Here is a 17604-nt window from a genome sequence, read left to right as displayed (position 1 = left end):
TTTTCATTCACCCTGAGGTAAAAACCAGTCATGGAATGGAAAATTTCAGCTCCAACGAATTGTAAGTGTGGCAAAATCACAAGCTCATGGGAACAGGACCCAAAAGAGGGGCTGCTGGACAAGTCTGACTCCACACAGCAGCAGTGGCTCCACCTCTAAAGCATACTTTGACCCACTATGGAATAAGACACAATTCCACAAACAGGAATTATGTAAACCACTCTGCATATATTATTTGCAAAAGCCTCAGCCATTCAATGGGTCCACCCTGCTACCCATATGGATCCAATTACAGAATAGGACCCAAAGTCTCTGGGAGAACCAGAAGAGAAAGAAATGGGTAAGCCAAGACCACTGTGAGCACAGTCCAACTTCACTTCATTCGGATGGGCATCACCAACCCACTTAATTGCTGACAGACTATTCAAAATGTCTTTGCTGCAGGCTGCTGCCCTGAAATTCCTTTATCCCCTCAAGGCTGGACCTTTATCCCACCCACATTCCTCTACAGATCAAAATCTGTGACCTGGTCAAAAAGCTCGCATCTTCAAACCCGCCTGCTGAGAGCAAAAAGTAATGCTGTCAAACAAAGATGTCATAAATATACGCTTAAAAAACCAAAACCAGAGGAGCTGGTGAAGCTGAGCCATGCCCTGAGACTGCACAGTTCCCCCTCTTTGGAAGACTCATAAACCCGGCTATAAAGGCTGTGAACTGGCTTTTTAAACTATACCACCTCCTTGTATGGCTTGGATTATTTTTCCATGCCAGATGTACCTTTAACAGAGTAATACAAACACTGCAACTCCTTAATAAACTCTTTTAATGCTCTGACAGTTTGTAAGGCATTTCCCTCAACATGTGTCTGGTTATGGTTTCAGTAAGCCTGCAGGAAGAAGAATCTGTCTGGCAGTTTGGACAGTGATTACAACATGTAGCCCGAGGATATTTCACCTCCAGACCTGCCACCACCCCGCTGCACGGAATAAAGTCCATTCCCAGCAAACTCTGCAAGGGTTTGTGTGGGGAACAGTAAAAGGGATGGTATATGCAACTTCAGGGAAAGCACAGAAATACACCTCTGTGCTACCAGACATTTAGTCTTTCAACAGGTAAATGCAGCTTTGTATCCCATTCACATTTAAAGGGAAAAGCTCCTTAAGTGCTTTCACAGAACAGGAAATCATTAAAAGCAACTATTTTGGACCACATTGCCCTAAGCTTGATGGAGGAATAGATCCTTCTCACTCAACATAATTCTGTTTGCAAAGACTCCTCTCCTTCATCTGCTGAACTAGTTCCCTAATTTTTCTCATCATCTTTCACTGATTATTCACACACCTTTCAAGACAAAACCAAGAAAATTTATCTTTTTCTTTTTCAAAGCGTGTTTTCACAGCAGCTGGAATGGCCCCTTTCAATGTTTTTTTATGCTATAATCCAAGATTAGGAGCCTAAAGTAAAAAACAGCCAACAGAGAGGCCAATAGAGTATTCAGCTCTCCTACAAATCTAATATTTTGGCAAATCTGAAGCTTTTTGCATTTTTCAAGGTAATTTTGGCAATGCTTCTCACGCTCAGTCCTTGTCTGTTGCTCCCAAATACAACACAGCAGCATCTCCCATCATTTCCATCACATTACAAAGCCAGTGGCAAATGACAAAATATACTTTAAAAAGTTGTCTCCTGCACATTTACAGATTAGAAAAGAATATCTTTTGACCAAGAAAGAAGGAAAAAAAAAAAAAAAAGCTAATATATCAGAGAAAAATAATCTAGACTTCAATCACATCTAAAGCTCCGTTAGCAGGTTTGTTGTATGATCCTTTTGAATTTCTTGTACACTCAGCAACTAGATCTGATGGTAAACATCAAACCAGGAAGGCAGCTTTTGAAAATCCAGGCTCAGCTGATAGAACTCTTTTAAGTCAAGTTCAAAGTAAGTTTTGAAGATGAGATAGTGTGCTACACCTGAGTGTTTATGACATTCAGTAGGAGAAGGAGGCAGCTCCACACTGCAGCATACCCTGGATACTCCCCCCTAACTCATCTCTGCTTTGTCTCCCCTTTTCCAAAATTAACAGAGCAAAATGAGAGGAGATAAATAACTTCTGATGAGTTTAAAACAGCAGCAGCGTAGAGTAAGCAATATTTAACACAGAGAAGTCAAGGCAAAATCCACCCTTGTCCTGCTGATCAGCATTTCACACTGAAATCCCACAAAGCCCCACACATTTTGCTCAAACAGGCGCAGCTCAACTCCCCTGTGAGCTCTGTGCTTTCATCCACCACCAAATCTTATTTCACCTCGTTGGCATTCAAGTAATACTGCAAATTGTTACCCTGCAGGCCACTATCCATCTCCTTAAGAGCAGCTGAACACTGGAACTCCTGGGGAGATATTCCTCCTAAAACAACACTCTGCTCTGCATTCGTTGCTGATGGCAGAACTTGCACGAGCATTGGAGAATTACTGGAGTGTACACCAAAAAGTCAGAGCTTGTTTGCCATCACTTGATTTCTGTCATAAGTAACTCACACCACGTGAGCTGCAATAGGGAATGTTTCCTAAAAGCTTTTTCCTGCTGGAAGATTCCTCTCAAAGGTGAAAGTCGCCTGTGCTGAGACACTGTAACCACCGTGAATAAATAATTGCAGCAAACCTGCCTGACCCCCACACACAGACCAAATAAAAGCTGTTACAACAAGGTGCTCAAAACCGTAAAGAATAACAACTCTTCAATTTTCCATCATTTTCTTACAGGATGATAGTAAACATCTTTTAAATTGGGACCAATAAAATCGTTTTAGTAGAAATTAAGGTAAGAGGAGTTGACCTGGTAATTAAACAAAAATCTTATTCACAGGATTACACATGACTTCCAAGTGAGTAACCAGAACAGTGTGAATGTATTTTGAGCCTACAGAGTGGACAGGGAATCCAGCCCTGGATTTGGATCTCTTTATGCCTAAGTACTGAAAGAAATAAGGAAAAAATTAGGTATTCTACCCTAATCATCTGTCAGAAGAATGAAAGCACACTCTTACCTTCACAAATTCTGTCCAGTCGCTGCCGCTTGACTTTGTGTTTATCCACAAGTGCCATTCTTGATGGGATTTTGCAACTTTCTGACTCAAAAAGCACAGCAGTCCCCCAGGAGCTTAGGAAAACTCAGAGGAATGGGCGTGCATACCGCCACTGTGGATCCTGAAGAGAAAGGAGAGGATTCATAAGATTTGTTGACTTCCTATCCCTGGAAGTGCTCAAGGCCGGATGGGGCTCAAAACCTGGGATAATGGAAGGTGTCCCTGCCCACGGCAGGGGATGGAACAAGATGGGCTTTAAGGCCCCTTCCAGCCCAGACCATGTAGGATTTCCAGCACACCAGGAGAGATCTGCCCGTGCTCAACAGCAGAGCGGATTTTGGAAAGGACAGCTCTGAGTTTACACCCCACAAGTCACACATCTGGCGCCACAGATCAGTCTCTCTATCCTCCCTGCGATTTAGAAAACCAGCCTTGTACACGAGAACTGCCAAAAGCACTGCACGGGCTTCCCAGTTTTATTTCTGACTGAAAAATCTATTCCTGGCAGATAAAATCCATGAGGTTATTTTGTAGGTTCACAGATGCTGAAAGACTCTTAAAGAGTACATAAAAAGGGAAAGGAGTTCTTGCTCTGCCAGTACGTCCATACACAAAACACTCTCATATTTAAACCTTGCCCTGTAAAAGTCATCAATGGACCTTGAATTTACAAGAAGACCTTGATGCATATTCCAGCTGTCTCACAGCCTGTCCTTGCCCTCTTACTTGAAGGGCCAACCTCAAACTTCGGGTGCCGTTTCCAGCGCACACATTTTTCAATGCAAATGAGATAAAATGATCCACGAAGCCACGTGTGTGGCTTAATGACAAGAAAAGCTCTCCAAAGAGACGACAGCTAAAGGTTTTCTGCATTTCGGTGGCACAGAGGAAGACCCTTCATGGATACCCTCAGGTCTGAAATGTTTTGCTCCTATAGAGATCCAAAGGTTTGTTTAATCCCTTAACACTGACCTGAGCTCAGCTGCAGCCTCTGAATGTGCTGTTATGGTCCTTCTACCAGGTTTGATTTTTTTGATATAAAACCCAGGTGAGAGTTTTTCCAAGCAAGTTCCACAACAGCATTCATGAATGAAGACAAGGAAGAACAGACCTCATGCTGACAACTGAATTCCAACAATCCAACATAACACACACTAGTATTTTACGCAACCGCTGATTCAATATGCTCTTTTGTACTTTAAGGTGAAGACAGATGACCCTGGTAACAGCTACAAACCTTCCCAAAGTGGGATCCTGCTCAAAAAGGAGGCCTCTGCCTCCCTCAGCCATCCACCACTCACTGCAAGGCACCAAAAGCACAGAATTAGTGTAGATCTGTGACTTCTAGAGTAAAGCAAAGCACCACCACATTTTCAGAAGCTTTGCATGGAGAGGAGGGGTAAAGGGAGGCAGAAATGAGTGCAAGCACAGCAGGAAACCCTCTCCTGACCAGCCATCTGTATCACCCTGCAAAGTCCCAACCTCTCTGCCTACATATACTAGAGCAGTTTAAAAAAAAATTGAAAATAATTCTGAAAAGCCAGCAGTAACCACAAACTTGGCACCATTCATTCAAACTGACCCCCAAACAGCTCCTCTCCAGCAGGTGAATTTTCACACTGCAGCACCTGCAAACAATTTTTTTTGTGACAAACCAAAAAATCATCCAGTTCATGAAATGCAAGACATGAGAAGACACCAGACCAGAAAATCCAGGTTGATGTCCAGAAGTCGGCCTTGGGCAATGTTTGTAACCCGGAGTTTTGTTTCCCCTCGTGCAGAGAAACAATGGCAACACTTAACCCATCCTCTGGAGCACCTTTGCAGGTTCACGTAGCTCAGTCAGGCATTTCTCCTTTGCATTTTATTCTTCTGCACCAGCCCTGGCCTTCCTAAAAACACTCCAATAACTTCCCAGAAAACCCAGTTAACCAGAGCAGTAGGCAGAGCGTGTGAGGGGTAAAGGCTCTAACAAAGCCTCTGCACTCCAGGATGACAATTTCATGGAGATTATTGTTATTATTATAAATGGTTATCAATTATGCATCACATTGATAGTTAATTTCCAAAAGGAAAAGCCTCGTGTTGGTACAGCTGAATTCCAACTAAGGGATGATCGGCGATTTCCTGGTAGTTAATGGCCAATTTCCCAGCAGCACAACTGCAGCATAATCACTGAGATTTATAGCAATAATTAATTGATTTTTTTTTTAAACATAGGGATGCTAAAGAGCACGATTCCCACTCATATTAAAAATTAATGCAACATTCTAGAAGACGCAGAAAACTTCCATTCCGGAGGCAGAAGCTTGGTACAGTCAAAATATTTCACACAACAAAAATTAAGCTGTTAGTGTAGCTAAAGCCCAAGAAGCTAATGGCATTTCCATGATCAACATTCACAGGCACACACATGATTTTTTTACCTCTATTACATCCCATTCCACTTGCAGGGAGAAATACCAGGTTATTAAAAAACTGAAATCACATCAGAAGAGAAAAACTTATCATTTTGTTCTGAAAACACTCAAATGGTTCATTACGTTGGGGCTGCAACTCTTTCCCGCTTTACTTCCCCAAACAAAACCAATTTGCAAAGTGTACTTAATTCTGACAGAGTGCATTTTCTGATGGACAAATGCATCCATTAAAGTTTTTTTTTTTCCCCCAGCCATCTCGATTCTCCGCATTACTCCCTGGAGGAAAACTTCCTACAAAAGAAACTAATAACAATCAGAGAAATTACTGCTCATCAGAGTCCCACACAGCTTAATGTAATGCCCACGAATGAGCTCCTTCCTAATGACATGAACTGCCCCATCTTTGTCTGACATGTGTCTGTGGTGGTACCAACCAGTCATAAAAGCCCAGCTCAGAAAACTAAAACTTATTAAAAATGTGGCAGGAGCTGCTGAGCAGGATTTGGCAGGGATGGATAAAATGGAGAAAAGCAGATGTGTAGGGCACAGAAACAAGTGGATATTCCCCAGCCTTTGCATGAGGCTGTAATTAAGAAAGCAGTTCTTCCATTTGTGGGATGGAAGAGGCAATCAGTTGTGCACCCAACTTCGATCTACCCCAAACGGTTTCTACAGCCAACCCAATCTCAAAACAATCACAAGGCTAAATGTCCCCCACCATAAAATAAACACAATCAGGCTGGGCAGAACAAAAAAATCATGGGCAGCAATTAAAAGACAAGAAAACCTCACTGTCTAAGGAAATTAGAGAGGAAGAGGCACACGCACAAAAATTGTACTTCATCTTCAGCAAGATGAGGAAACAAGTGAAGTGATTTACATACAGTAATTGCATGGCCGTGTTAGCCTCCAACAGTGTCTTTCAAAATGTAAATTTTCTTGAAAACCTCTGGACATGATGATAGCTCAGTAGCTATTTATTTATTTAGGGAAGGAATTTACTTAAATACAACACTTTAGGAAAAAAACCCAATCCTGACGTAACACATTTAAATAGATTCTAAATACTGCCTGTTAAAGAGCACAATCCATGAGCCAGAAAATGAGTGCAGGGAAAGCTGTATTAAGGCTTTTTTTATCCTGACTTCTGATGGAAAATGAAAAGAAGTAGAGGTGATCTTCCAAAAATAAGATGCACGGTTTATAAAAGTAAGAGAAAAGTGATTTTATGAAGAACATCCTGTCTTCTAGGCTCTTTCTCAACTCGCACTTTTGTATCATCTTTTTATGGCACATGGAGGGAGGACAGGAGCACCAGCATCAATCACAGAACCACAGAATGGTTTGGGTTGGAAGAGACCTTAAAGATTAACCAGTTCCAACTCCCTGCCATGGGTAGGGACACCTTCCACTATCCCAGGTTGCTCCAAGCCCTGTCCAACCCAGCCTTGAAAACTTCCAGAGATGGAGCATCCACAGCTTTTCTGGGCAACTTGTGCCAGGGGGCAACATCTATTTTAGAGCACCCACCACACTTTGGCACTGCCACCAAAGCACCCAGCACGTGGCAGGTGATGAGGAGACGCCTTTTCCAGTGCTCCAGACACAACATCCCACACATTCCCTGTCTGTGCACAGCCCTGGGAAAGCAGGATGGTGCTCCCTATGCCCTGTTCTGTGACAAACCAACTGACTGCATTTTCTACCCTCTGTGAAATACGGCAGCAACAAAACGGAGAGTCTCTACTACAGAAAACCACCAGCTCCACAAACTGCAAAAGGTCCCATTTCCAAACAAGCAAAGGAAAAACTCCATCCTTCTTTCCTCATGTCTACACTGGGTTTTCACATGTACAATTCCTTACTTTAACAAGTCCCAGTGTTTTGACGGTACTGCTGGATATTTCCCAGGCTCTCAGGAAGAGAGAGGTTTGTGGAGAAGGTTTTGTACTCATAGTTACTGCAGAACGTCAGTCCTCTCAGCTGGAAGCAGAGCAGGATGCTCAAGCAAAATTGCTGAAGTCAGTATCTGCTGATGCCATGGGCAGCTCTCCCTGTAGCCTCCTTTGTGTAAAGGTCCAGTTTTTCAAAGCTCGATCACACTTAAATTGAGATTTGAACACAAGAACAGCCCTTGGAGCTGTGAACTGTCCCAGCCCTGCCTCAGCATCCCCGGGTGTTCACTGCCCTGAGCTCTGGCCATTGCCACTGCTCGGTGTTTCAGCTGCTGTGGGAAGGGCAGGAGGGGCTGGGAACCAGAGCTCGGCGTGAGAATGGCAAGGCAGGGAAAAGAAAGCAGGAGACACGCAGAGATAATGACAGGGGAGGGAGGCGGACAAAGGAGACGGCACAATGCAGGAGGAGCACTTGGAGAACACTCTGTCATCCCTCCTCCCAGCCAGCCCTAAGTGCGATGCCCTGCTCAGCCCCCATCACCTGCCCCTCTCTGACTGCAGGGGAGGAGGGAAGCACGGAAGGGAAGGGACAGACAGCACAGTCCTTCGGGAATATCCTTTTGGGGGTATCATCTTTTAAAGCACAACGAGGTGACGCGGGAAGCTCACAGCGTTGAGACACCATTGAACCAAACAGCCCAGTAGGAAAAAAAAATAGATTAAACATTTATACAAATAGTGAGAACAAATAAATAATTTCAGTACCCAAAACAGGTGTTTGTTTGAGTACTGAATATATGGTTTTTTTTTAATAATAATGCCTGAGAGATATAAACCCTCTTGCTTGGGAAATGGGAATCACAGGGTTTTTGTGTGGCCAGGGTTTGACTTCTCCTGCTCCACTAAACACAGTCAGCCGCTGCATGTGAAAAAGGATGCTGGGGGGAAAAAAAGAGCTTTTTTTCTTTTTTGGGGGGAGAACTACCCTGGGTGTAAATCACACCTTGGGTTTGGCTGGGGTAGAGTTAACTTTCTCTGTGGTGACTGGTGTGGGGCGGTGGTTTGGCTTTGTGCTGGAAAAAACAGGGTTCATAATCCAAGGATGTTTTTGACATTGCTGAGCAGGGCTTACACTGAGTCAGGGCCTCTGCTCCTTGTACTGCCCGACAAGTGAGGGGCCTGGGGGACACAAGGAGTTGGGAAGGGACTCAGCAAGGACAGCTGACATCCCAGACCATGTGGTGTCACACTCAGCATGCAGAGTGGGAAGAGGAAGGAAGAGGAGAATGTTTGCTGCTTGTCTCCCCAAGTCACTGCTATGCCTGATGCAGCCCTGCTTTCCTGGGCATGACTGAGCTCCTGCCTGCCCATGGGAAGTGGGCAGTGAATTCCCCATTGTGCTTTGCTTGCATGCAGGGCTTTTGCTTTCCCTATCAAAGTGCCTTTATCACAATCCACGAGTTTTCTCACTCGTATGTTTCCAATTCTCTCTCCCATCCCTTGGGAGGGAGTGAGCGACTGCACGGGACTGAGCTGCTGGCTGGGATTAAACCTCAACACCCTCCCAGCAGTCTGCATCTCCCTCAGACCATCATCACCCTCAAAACAGTGAGGGCAGGACTCTTGCTACAAAGCCATTATTAATTAGGTTTAATGTTTTTAGCAGTTATTATCATGATTTTGCTGCTGTGGAGCGTTTGGTGATGTTCTGTGTTAAAGCTTCTCACTGGGAATGCCTGGAGGCTGCTGGGGGTGGCAGGAGGAATTATTTGTCCAGCTTCTTTTCCAGCTCAGATATCTAACAACCAAAACCTCACCCTTCAACTGCCTGCCTGGTGCCTTCCCCCAAAACCTGTTGGGGAAGGTGCACTCCCCGGATGCAGGGAAAACAGGGAGCAGCAGGTTAAACATGCTCATGGAGAGCCAGCACTCCCACGTGAGCACCTGCTGGTGGCACACAAAGGGCCTCTTCCACTCCTCATCACACAGAAAAGGTGAATAACGCCCTGTACGAGCCTTGTGCGGAAGAAGTGGTAACAATTTTGAGCAACTTGCTATTATATGAGTGAACAAAGTGTACGATAATGGCATATGAGCCTGCACATCTGCTGCTAAATTAAACACGCTGCATAATGATGCAGACCACATCTTAAAACACTATGCAACGAGATACAGACTCTGCCAAAATAATGAGGCTTCAAGGATGACACAGAGAGCCTGATCCTGCATCCCTTACAGACCCTCAAAGTCACAGTGATTATTCCTCAGCAGTTCTACTCCATCAAAGCTACTTGTTGACTCAGGAAAAGAAGAATCACAATTATATATAGGTGCCCTTCGAAGGCAAAGAACACATATGGGTTTGTAGCATTTTTCTTCCTCTCCATCTTAATGATGTGTAAAGCACGAGGAAAGTTTTTGTTTGGAGCTGGATTTTTAGAAGAGTTTCTGTATGAATCGTGTGTCAGTCTACCAACTGCTCTCCAGACTGCGTTCTCAGCAGCTAGACAGATATTATGAAGACCAATTGAAATGACAATATTCAAGCTGCCACAATAGCCATGGTACAAAAAAAGAGGGGAGTGAGACATCCCTTTTATTTTCAACTTCTTTTACCAATTTCAATTTTCAACGTTGCGGATTCGCTCTTGACTTTGAGACAAGAAGATCCAGACAATGCTCCCTTGTCAGGCAGTAACAGCCCTCCACAGATCCTCTGTGAGCTTTCAAGTAAAACTAGGAAATACCAGAACTGGCACTCCTTTCATTCCTGAAACTGAAATACAAACAAACAACCCCAACAGACAGCAAGAAAATTGCTTTAAAGAAAATAACTGTCATCTCTCTTTCTGGCACCAGAAGTGAAGCAGGTCCGCGCTCTGTTCACCCTGCACCAACAGCCTTCAGAGGCTGGTGGCAGGCAAAACAATAACCAGGAGCTGAACCCCAATTATCCACTTAACTTTGAGAGTGCCTAATCTATTTGCTAATTAATCATGGGCCTCCTTCAACCTCTCTTATCTTGTTTTTCTAAGTATCTGACGCTGATAACATGCACACAGATCTTGCTGAAGCACATAAATGGCTGGAAAACTACCCGTAAGTTTTCAGATGAAACAACAGGAAAAGATATATAAATAATTTTACGTTCTCCAGGGGTCCCTGCCATACTGGAAAATAAAATCTCATTCTTACGTTTTACCAAAATTCCTTAAATTATAAATTACTGACTTGCAGTAAACACAAAGATCAGCACTGGAGAAAGTTTGACTTCACTGTTTGCACATCTGGATAAGCAAAAGCTCTTCTCTACTCAAGCCATTAATTGCTCCCGTACCAAAATCAGCATAGCAGATTAGAAATCCCGAGAAAAATGAGTATTTGCCGGTTTGTTGGATGAGTTATGCAGTTACTTGTCCATTAGAGGGCATTTTATACTGCGGAGTGAAGCGCCGGCAGCTTGGGAACAGCATCACTAACCCCATCTGGAGCTGCTGGAGAACAGTTTCTGTCGACTCTCATTTAGTAATTGCCACTTTTCAACCTTTCCATATGCTGCATATGGATGAGCAAGCAAGAGCAAGGACAAGAGGAAAATAAGATGAAATAGCTATCAAAAAAGTCCTGCTTAAATAAAGCCTTTGGTGTGCAGCTATTGTTGCTTCCAAGGCTTGGTTTTGTTCAGTTCACTTCTCACCCCCGCAACCATAACACAGCAAACTTCATCCTTTTCACTCTCACAAACAGCACTTTATGTTTTACATTTTGAACATGATTAACTGAGAACAACTGCAAATTGTGCCGTGGCATCATTTCCCATCTCTGGAGCTAGATGGGAGAGCTCATCCGTCTTTGGAGCCGAACAAAGGCAAATCCAACTTCCTCAGTGCCAAGAGGCAGGACATGGCCACCTACTTTCAGATGTCTCCTTCTGGTTACTACTGACACTGCTAAATGTGAGCTGTAAATCGTTTCCAGCCTCTGCTGGCTGGGGAGCCACCTGAAGCCACCCACTGCCCTGCTCCGGTGGTTTTCCTCTCCCCACATAAATGCAAATCAAATTAGGAAACAGGCAGATATCTCACTGTACATCTCCAAACATACGTATGGTTGTAATCAGGGTGGCCAAACTTCCTGAGTATGAGCTGCACACCAAAATCTCCATTTGGGGCCAAGAGCCACATCCTCCCAGCCTCTGCACCCCCCTCCTGCCACACACATGCCCCTGTGAACCCCATGTTTCTCTCATCCCCATGATTCTGTGCTGCTGATCCCCTCAGCCCAATTCCCTTTCTGATCCCGGGATTTGCAGCAGCACCCGGAGCTCCTGCCCTGCAGGATGTGACCCAACATCTGCATGGAGCAAACAGTCCTGCAAGACTCACGAGTTACTCCTGAATTCCTCCTCAGCAGAAAGTTCAAAACAGCAAAGAGCAGCAATGCAAATCCAAACCACCCCAGGATCAGCACATTCCCTTGGAAGCCCAAGCCAAAGTACCAAGACTACAACCAGGACACTTGTCTTTGAGACTCTTGCAAGTCCTTGGCTCTGTATCACTACTCCTAATTAAAAGAAATAATAAGGATGAGGACATCCTTACAGGCAAAGCCATGGCATAATTCGTGTCCTGAGTTGTGACCACGTGCTGCTGCATTGCATTACATGACAAGGACATGATGGCACCCACATCCCAGCCCTACAGATGTGCAGGACACACAACTGGAGTGTCTCCAAGTCTGGAATTCTACCCTTCACTCCAAATTTCTTAATTCTTCCATAATCAGGATCAGACAATTAAATCTTACTTGGACACCCACATATGCTGGGAAAGATCACACCAGCCCACTTCAAATCCCAGCTGAGTGCCAGAGGAGGAACCTTAAGCCCCCAGGAGATTCCACCATTCACCCAGAGGAAGGGCCTCGCTCACCTGAAGAGCAAAGATGAAGCTCCTCCTGCCCCAGCAAACCAGGAGACCCAACTTTCCTCCAGCACACTGAACTCCCCCACACACGGCACAAATTCAGTCTTTTTCAATCCCTGTCCTGGACTGGGAATAGTGAAAGGCAGCAGTGACACTCTTCTGTCTCCAGAAAATCTTTGCAGTTAGAGTTTGCCCTTATCTTAGGGCTTATATTTACAAGCCACTCTTACATAAAAAACACTCATCTGCATTGACTTATTTAGCAACATGAAATAAAATAGCCTGAAGCTATTCATGTTGCTTAACGTACTTTTTTTTTTAATGTAGATGATTCTCTGTGTAAAGGAATATTCAAAGGGGAAAACTGTGTTTTGTTTGTAACACTTATTACTATCACTGAAGAAAATATGTTCTAACAAGTCTCGGAAGGGGGAAACACGTGTAATACCTTTAAGAGCTCAGCTAATTCATCTTCTGCTGCCCAACTGCTGGCAAAATCTCAAATGGAAACTCTCAGAATGGAAACACGGAAAAACCCCTTTCTCGTGGTCTGAGACCTGTTCCCACTATACAATCTTTTTTTTTTTTTCCATCGGAGTGAGTCCTGTTTGTTTTCAGCACGCAGCAGCTTTACTCGACAAAAAAAAAAAAAAAAAAAAAAAAAAAAAAAAAAAAAAAAAAAAGAGTTCAAGAGTTCAAGGCTACGTCTCCATTCAGGCGTACACCCACAATGAGAGCCGGGCTCTCCGGCCGGCGCTGGAGGCACTCCGCTCCCTCCACCTACCCACAAAAGGGCCTTGTCTGAGGGGAATGAGAAGGGAAGGAAGGGGCAGGATGCAAAGAACGGCAGAGAGGAGAGCCCAGCCAGGTGCTGGGGGATCAAGCACCGAGGAGGGCTTGGATCATGAAATGGGTCAGCGATGAGGACGGAGGGTGGCTTTTGGAGTAATCAGGGGGGTTCTGGGGAGCGCCCCAGGGATCTGCCATGCTCCAGACAATACTGAGCTCCACGGGGTCAGGCACAGGCACAGGCAGGATGGAAATGTGTGAGCGTTTCCATGAAGTCCCGTGGGAAAGAGGCGGTCGGGATGCGGGAACCCGGGGCGGCTCCACCGCGGACCGCCGCCTCCTGCCCGCTCCTCCCGTCCCTCCGTGTCCCTGCTCCTCCTGTCCCTCCGTGTCCCTTCTCCTCCCGTCCCTTAGTGTCCCTGCTCCTCCTGTCCCTCCTGCCCGCCGCTCCCGTCCCTCCTGCCCGCTCCTGCCGCCCCTCCGTGTCCCCGCTCCTCCCGTCCCTCCGTGTCCCTGCTCCTCCCGTCCCTCCGTGTCCCTGCTCCTCCTGTCCCTCCGTGTCCCCGCTCCTCCCGTCCCTCCGTGTCCTTTCTCCTCCCGTCCCTCCGTGTCCCCGCTCCTCCCGTCCCTCCGTGTCCCTTCTCCTCCCGTCCCTCCGTGTCCCTTCTCCTCCCGTCCCTCCGTGTCCCTTCTCCTCCCGTCCCTCCGTGTCCCTGCTCCTCCCGTCCCCCCGTGTCCCTTCTCCTCCCGTCCCTTAGTGTCCCTGCTCCTCCCGTCCCTCCGTGTCCCTGCTCCTCCAGCACCGCTCACACCGAGCCAAAGCTGCTCCCTTCACACCGAGGGAAGGAGCGAGCCAAGGGAGCGCAGACGGGTTCAGATAACAGCAATAACTAAGATGAAATAATTCTCCCGCTACCAGCCTTTGGCCAAGACTATCCACTGCAACCACCGGGTTTGCATCATCTGCACATTTTTATTCCGAGCCTCGCCAGCTCTCCGTAGCGGGGCAATTTTGGGATTTAACAACACTCAGGTTACTGACCTAAATTTCTGCAGGCTCATCTGGAGCCATAAGGGTCCATTGTGTGCCCAGGCCGGCTCAGGACGCCTTAACACACAGATTATTGATGCAATGAACTGTGACGGCTCCTATAGAGCTGTTAGGGTTTATTGTAGCAACACCTACTCGGGGTCCCTTTAATGCGCGGATCGGTGACACAATAGACAGAAACGGCCACGACTTGGGGATGCATTATCCCACGGATCACTGGCCTGACAGCAGTGGCTCCAGCCTCCTGCCTCAGCGCAGCCAGCGGCAAACACACCAAAACCTCGCATTCCCAAACCCTGGGTGGATGGCAGAGAGGTGAGGGGCCCGACAGTGCAGGGACAGTGCCCTCCTACCCACCCAAACCTCGGCGAGGTGACATTTGCAGACAGCAATTTGCGACTGAAAATAAGGATTTATAGTGAAAGCTCTGGTGGGATCAAACTTTTAGCAAGAACAGGCCCACAGGCCTGCATTACAGATCAAGGCTAAAAATCCTGTCTGAGAAATACATGGAAATAAGCCAGGAAAAAATAAAAAATCAGAGTCCAATTTTCAGCATTAAAAATAAAGAAAAAGGAAAACATTTTATGTTCCAAGAGAATGCCACGAAAGCAAGTGCAAAAGGAAAATGCACAAATATCTGTATTTCTCTCTTCTTTGCCTCTTAAAGAACAAAAATAATCGTACGAGGCTGGGAGCTAAGCACTGTTTAAAGAAAGTCACTTGTGCAGGGAGACCTGGTGCTGAGGAAAGGAAAATTAAGACATCACCATGAACCAAATGTTTGCAGCCTCCTCACAAACATCAGCAAACAGTTCAAAAAGCTGCAGCTGGCTTTCCACTATCGCCTGCATCTTCCCCACCATCTACCAGGAGCTTTTTTTAACATCGGTGACACTTCACATTCAAAACTGCAGTTAAAAATAGACCCTTGGTCCTCCCCTTTTAACCCTGTAAATTCCCTCCCCTCCCTTCTGCCTCCCTGCACCCCACCGATCTCTCTGGTGCCCTGTCATCAGCCCCGGGGTGATGGAGGGCTGAGGGGGGCCCTGCCCAGCTGCAAGTCACGGAATCACAGAACAGTTTGGGTTGGAAGAGGGACCTTACACACTGTCCAGTTCCAGCCCCCTTACAACAGACCAGCTTGCTCCAAGCCCCATCCAACCTGCCTTTGAAGACTTCCAGGCTCCTGTCCCTGCTCCCCAGGACCTCATCCGACCCTGGGAGCATCCCTCTCTCCTTTCATCCCAAAGCTGGTAGCTTTATTTACAGGAATGAAGGCAATGGCTCTATTCTTGGTTTCCCCTCCCACCTGCTTTTGCAGATGATGTGAGTCTAAGGCTTTAAAAAACAAAGCACCCAACACTAATGTTTTCTCTCCAGCCTTAAACCCTGCAATCAGCGGATCAAATTCGAGTGTAGATAAAGAAATTCCTTTGTTATCCATAGCTACTTAAACACTGAACTCTGAAAACCTCCTCAGGAAACAGGCCTGGGGAACGGCTGCTGCTACTACAAGGAGCCCAGCACAAGAGAGACTCAAAAATCAATATCCTTCACCCAACTTATCAAATTTACTGAGGACATTTATACAGTATAATTAAATAGAAAAGAGATACAAATACAAAAGAGTATTTGCACGGCACTGAATAGCAATTGCATTATCTCTGGGACAGAGGACACTTTGACAAAAAGGAGGGAAAACACCATATATCAACTGAAGAAGCTGCAAGGAGCACGGGGAAGGTCTTTGCTCTCATAACTCACGGGGAATGTACAGCAGTTAAGCAGAGACAGCCACAAAATATACATCAGCACATACACCTAAGGCATTTCTGCAGGTCCTGCCCAGTCAGCCAAAACGATGCTGTCAGAATTACACCGGTGATGGATATGGTCCAGAACACTCAGCTGCCTCTCAGACTCGTGTAGGGTCTCCAGCACATGTTGGGGCACTTCCCCCTCACTGGCGTGGAAGCAAAGCAGACGCTATTATGTTGCTTTTCAGCATATGAATGTACCAAGTAAAATCGATTTTGCCCAGTAATCCACTTGGTAAGTCAGAGATGCTTTCCGCAACCAGCAGCCACCTCTGCAGACTGGCAAGATAAAATCTCTGCAAGGTTAAACCTGGGAAAGGCTGACTGCCAGTGCAGGGCAAACTAAAACTCTGTGGAAAAGGCAAACTAGATTAGCTGGCTTTTTGTTAAACAATTCTTCTCACAAGGCTTGTGTTACAAGATTTTTGTGAGTGCTCCTCGTTCCCAGGTGGAGCCAGCTCTGGCTCCTCACTCCAAGTCCCTCCAGGCAGCACGCTGCTGTGGATGGGACATCTCTCTTTGCCATGGTGACCCTAAAATTCAGAACAGCCCAGAGTGGTGCTGGACACACGCTCAGTGCTGGGGAACAAAAGGCAGGTATGTTTGCAATTGCAGATCTGCTTCTACCTCACCCTCAAAGGTGTCATCTTCAGGGAGGGCTGCCTTCAACAATTAGGCATTGCCTAATTACATTGACCAATAAAACCCAACAAACAAGATGGGCAGGATCCCTGCACGCTGCTCCCCCAGCGCCAGGTGCCATGAGAGGAATCCCAACCATCCCCTTCCCAATATCCTCATGGGGAGGAGTGAGCATCAGGTTAAAGGCTTCTCTGTTGCCTCTCTTGGGTCTTCATTCTTTAATGTGAATCACACTCCACTCTATTTTGAGCAATCCTTTATTAAAAGTGCCTGTGAGTCATTTTCTCTAAACTTGAAACTCTAAAAATGGTAAAGTTTGGGTAGTTGTCAGGAATTTTTAAGAATTTGCATTCTTTTCTTTTTGATTTAACAGGAAAAGGAGGGTAACCTGACTCACAGAGGGTTTGTTTCCCCTTGTCCTGCACAGAAATGCTACTCTTGGATAGAATCACAACTCATGAAATAAAACTTCTGAACACCTTTCACCAAGTACAAACAAAGAGTACTGAAAACACAAATACAAAACAAAATACCTCTTTAGAGAAAGACAAGAAACCCAGCAAGTGACAGCCTGGGAGTATCTATCAATTTGTTCAGTGTGCTATTAAAAAGAGTCTATTGAGGTAAATCTGTGAACTTTGGATTAACGTACATCCCTTTCCAGATGCATAACACAATAAAAAAATCATACTGCTAATTATTCATACCTCCAGTGTCCCCCACACAAAAGGTAAAAAAGACCAAAAGGATTAGGGGGAAATTTTTCCCTGTGAGGGTGGGCAGGGCTGGCACAGGGTGCCCAGAGCAGCTGTGGCTGCCCCTGGATCCCTGGCAGTGTCCAAGGGCAGGCTGGAGCAGCCTGGGACAGTGGGAGGTGTCCCTGCCATGGCACAGGGTTGGACTGGATGGGCTTTAAGGTCCCTTCCAAACCAATGAAGGATTCTGGGATTTGCTCTCTGAACCCAGGACAAGTTT

At 45.8% G+C, this 17604-nt stretch overlaps 1 protein-coding gene across 1 annotated transcript in view; it reads right to left on the bottom strand.

The window, feature by feature from the left end:
- Positions 1-17604, bottom strand: part of CTBP2 (C-terminal binding protein 2) — a 131869-nt gene that overhangs the window by 51971 nt on the left and 62294 nt on the right. Inside the window, exon 2 of the mRNA XM_066323442.1 lies at positions 3049-3208. Coding sequence (XP_066179539.1) covers positions 3049-3106 — 58 coding nt within the window. The 5' untranslated portion in view covers positions 3107-3208. The remainder of the gene's footprint in view (positions 1-3048; positions 3209-17604) is intronic.

This window comes from Sylvia atricapilla, chromosome 8 (genome assembly GCF_009819655.1).
Source record: "Sylvia atricapilla isolate bSylAtr1 chromosome 8, bSylAtr1.pri, whole genome shotgun sequence".
NCBI lineage: Eukaryota > Metazoa > Chordata > Aves > Passeriformes > Sylviidae > Sylvia > Sylvia atricapilla.
The sequence above is the reverse complement of the archived record's forward strand: the minus strand, read 5'-3'. Positions and strand labels throughout refer to the sequence as shown.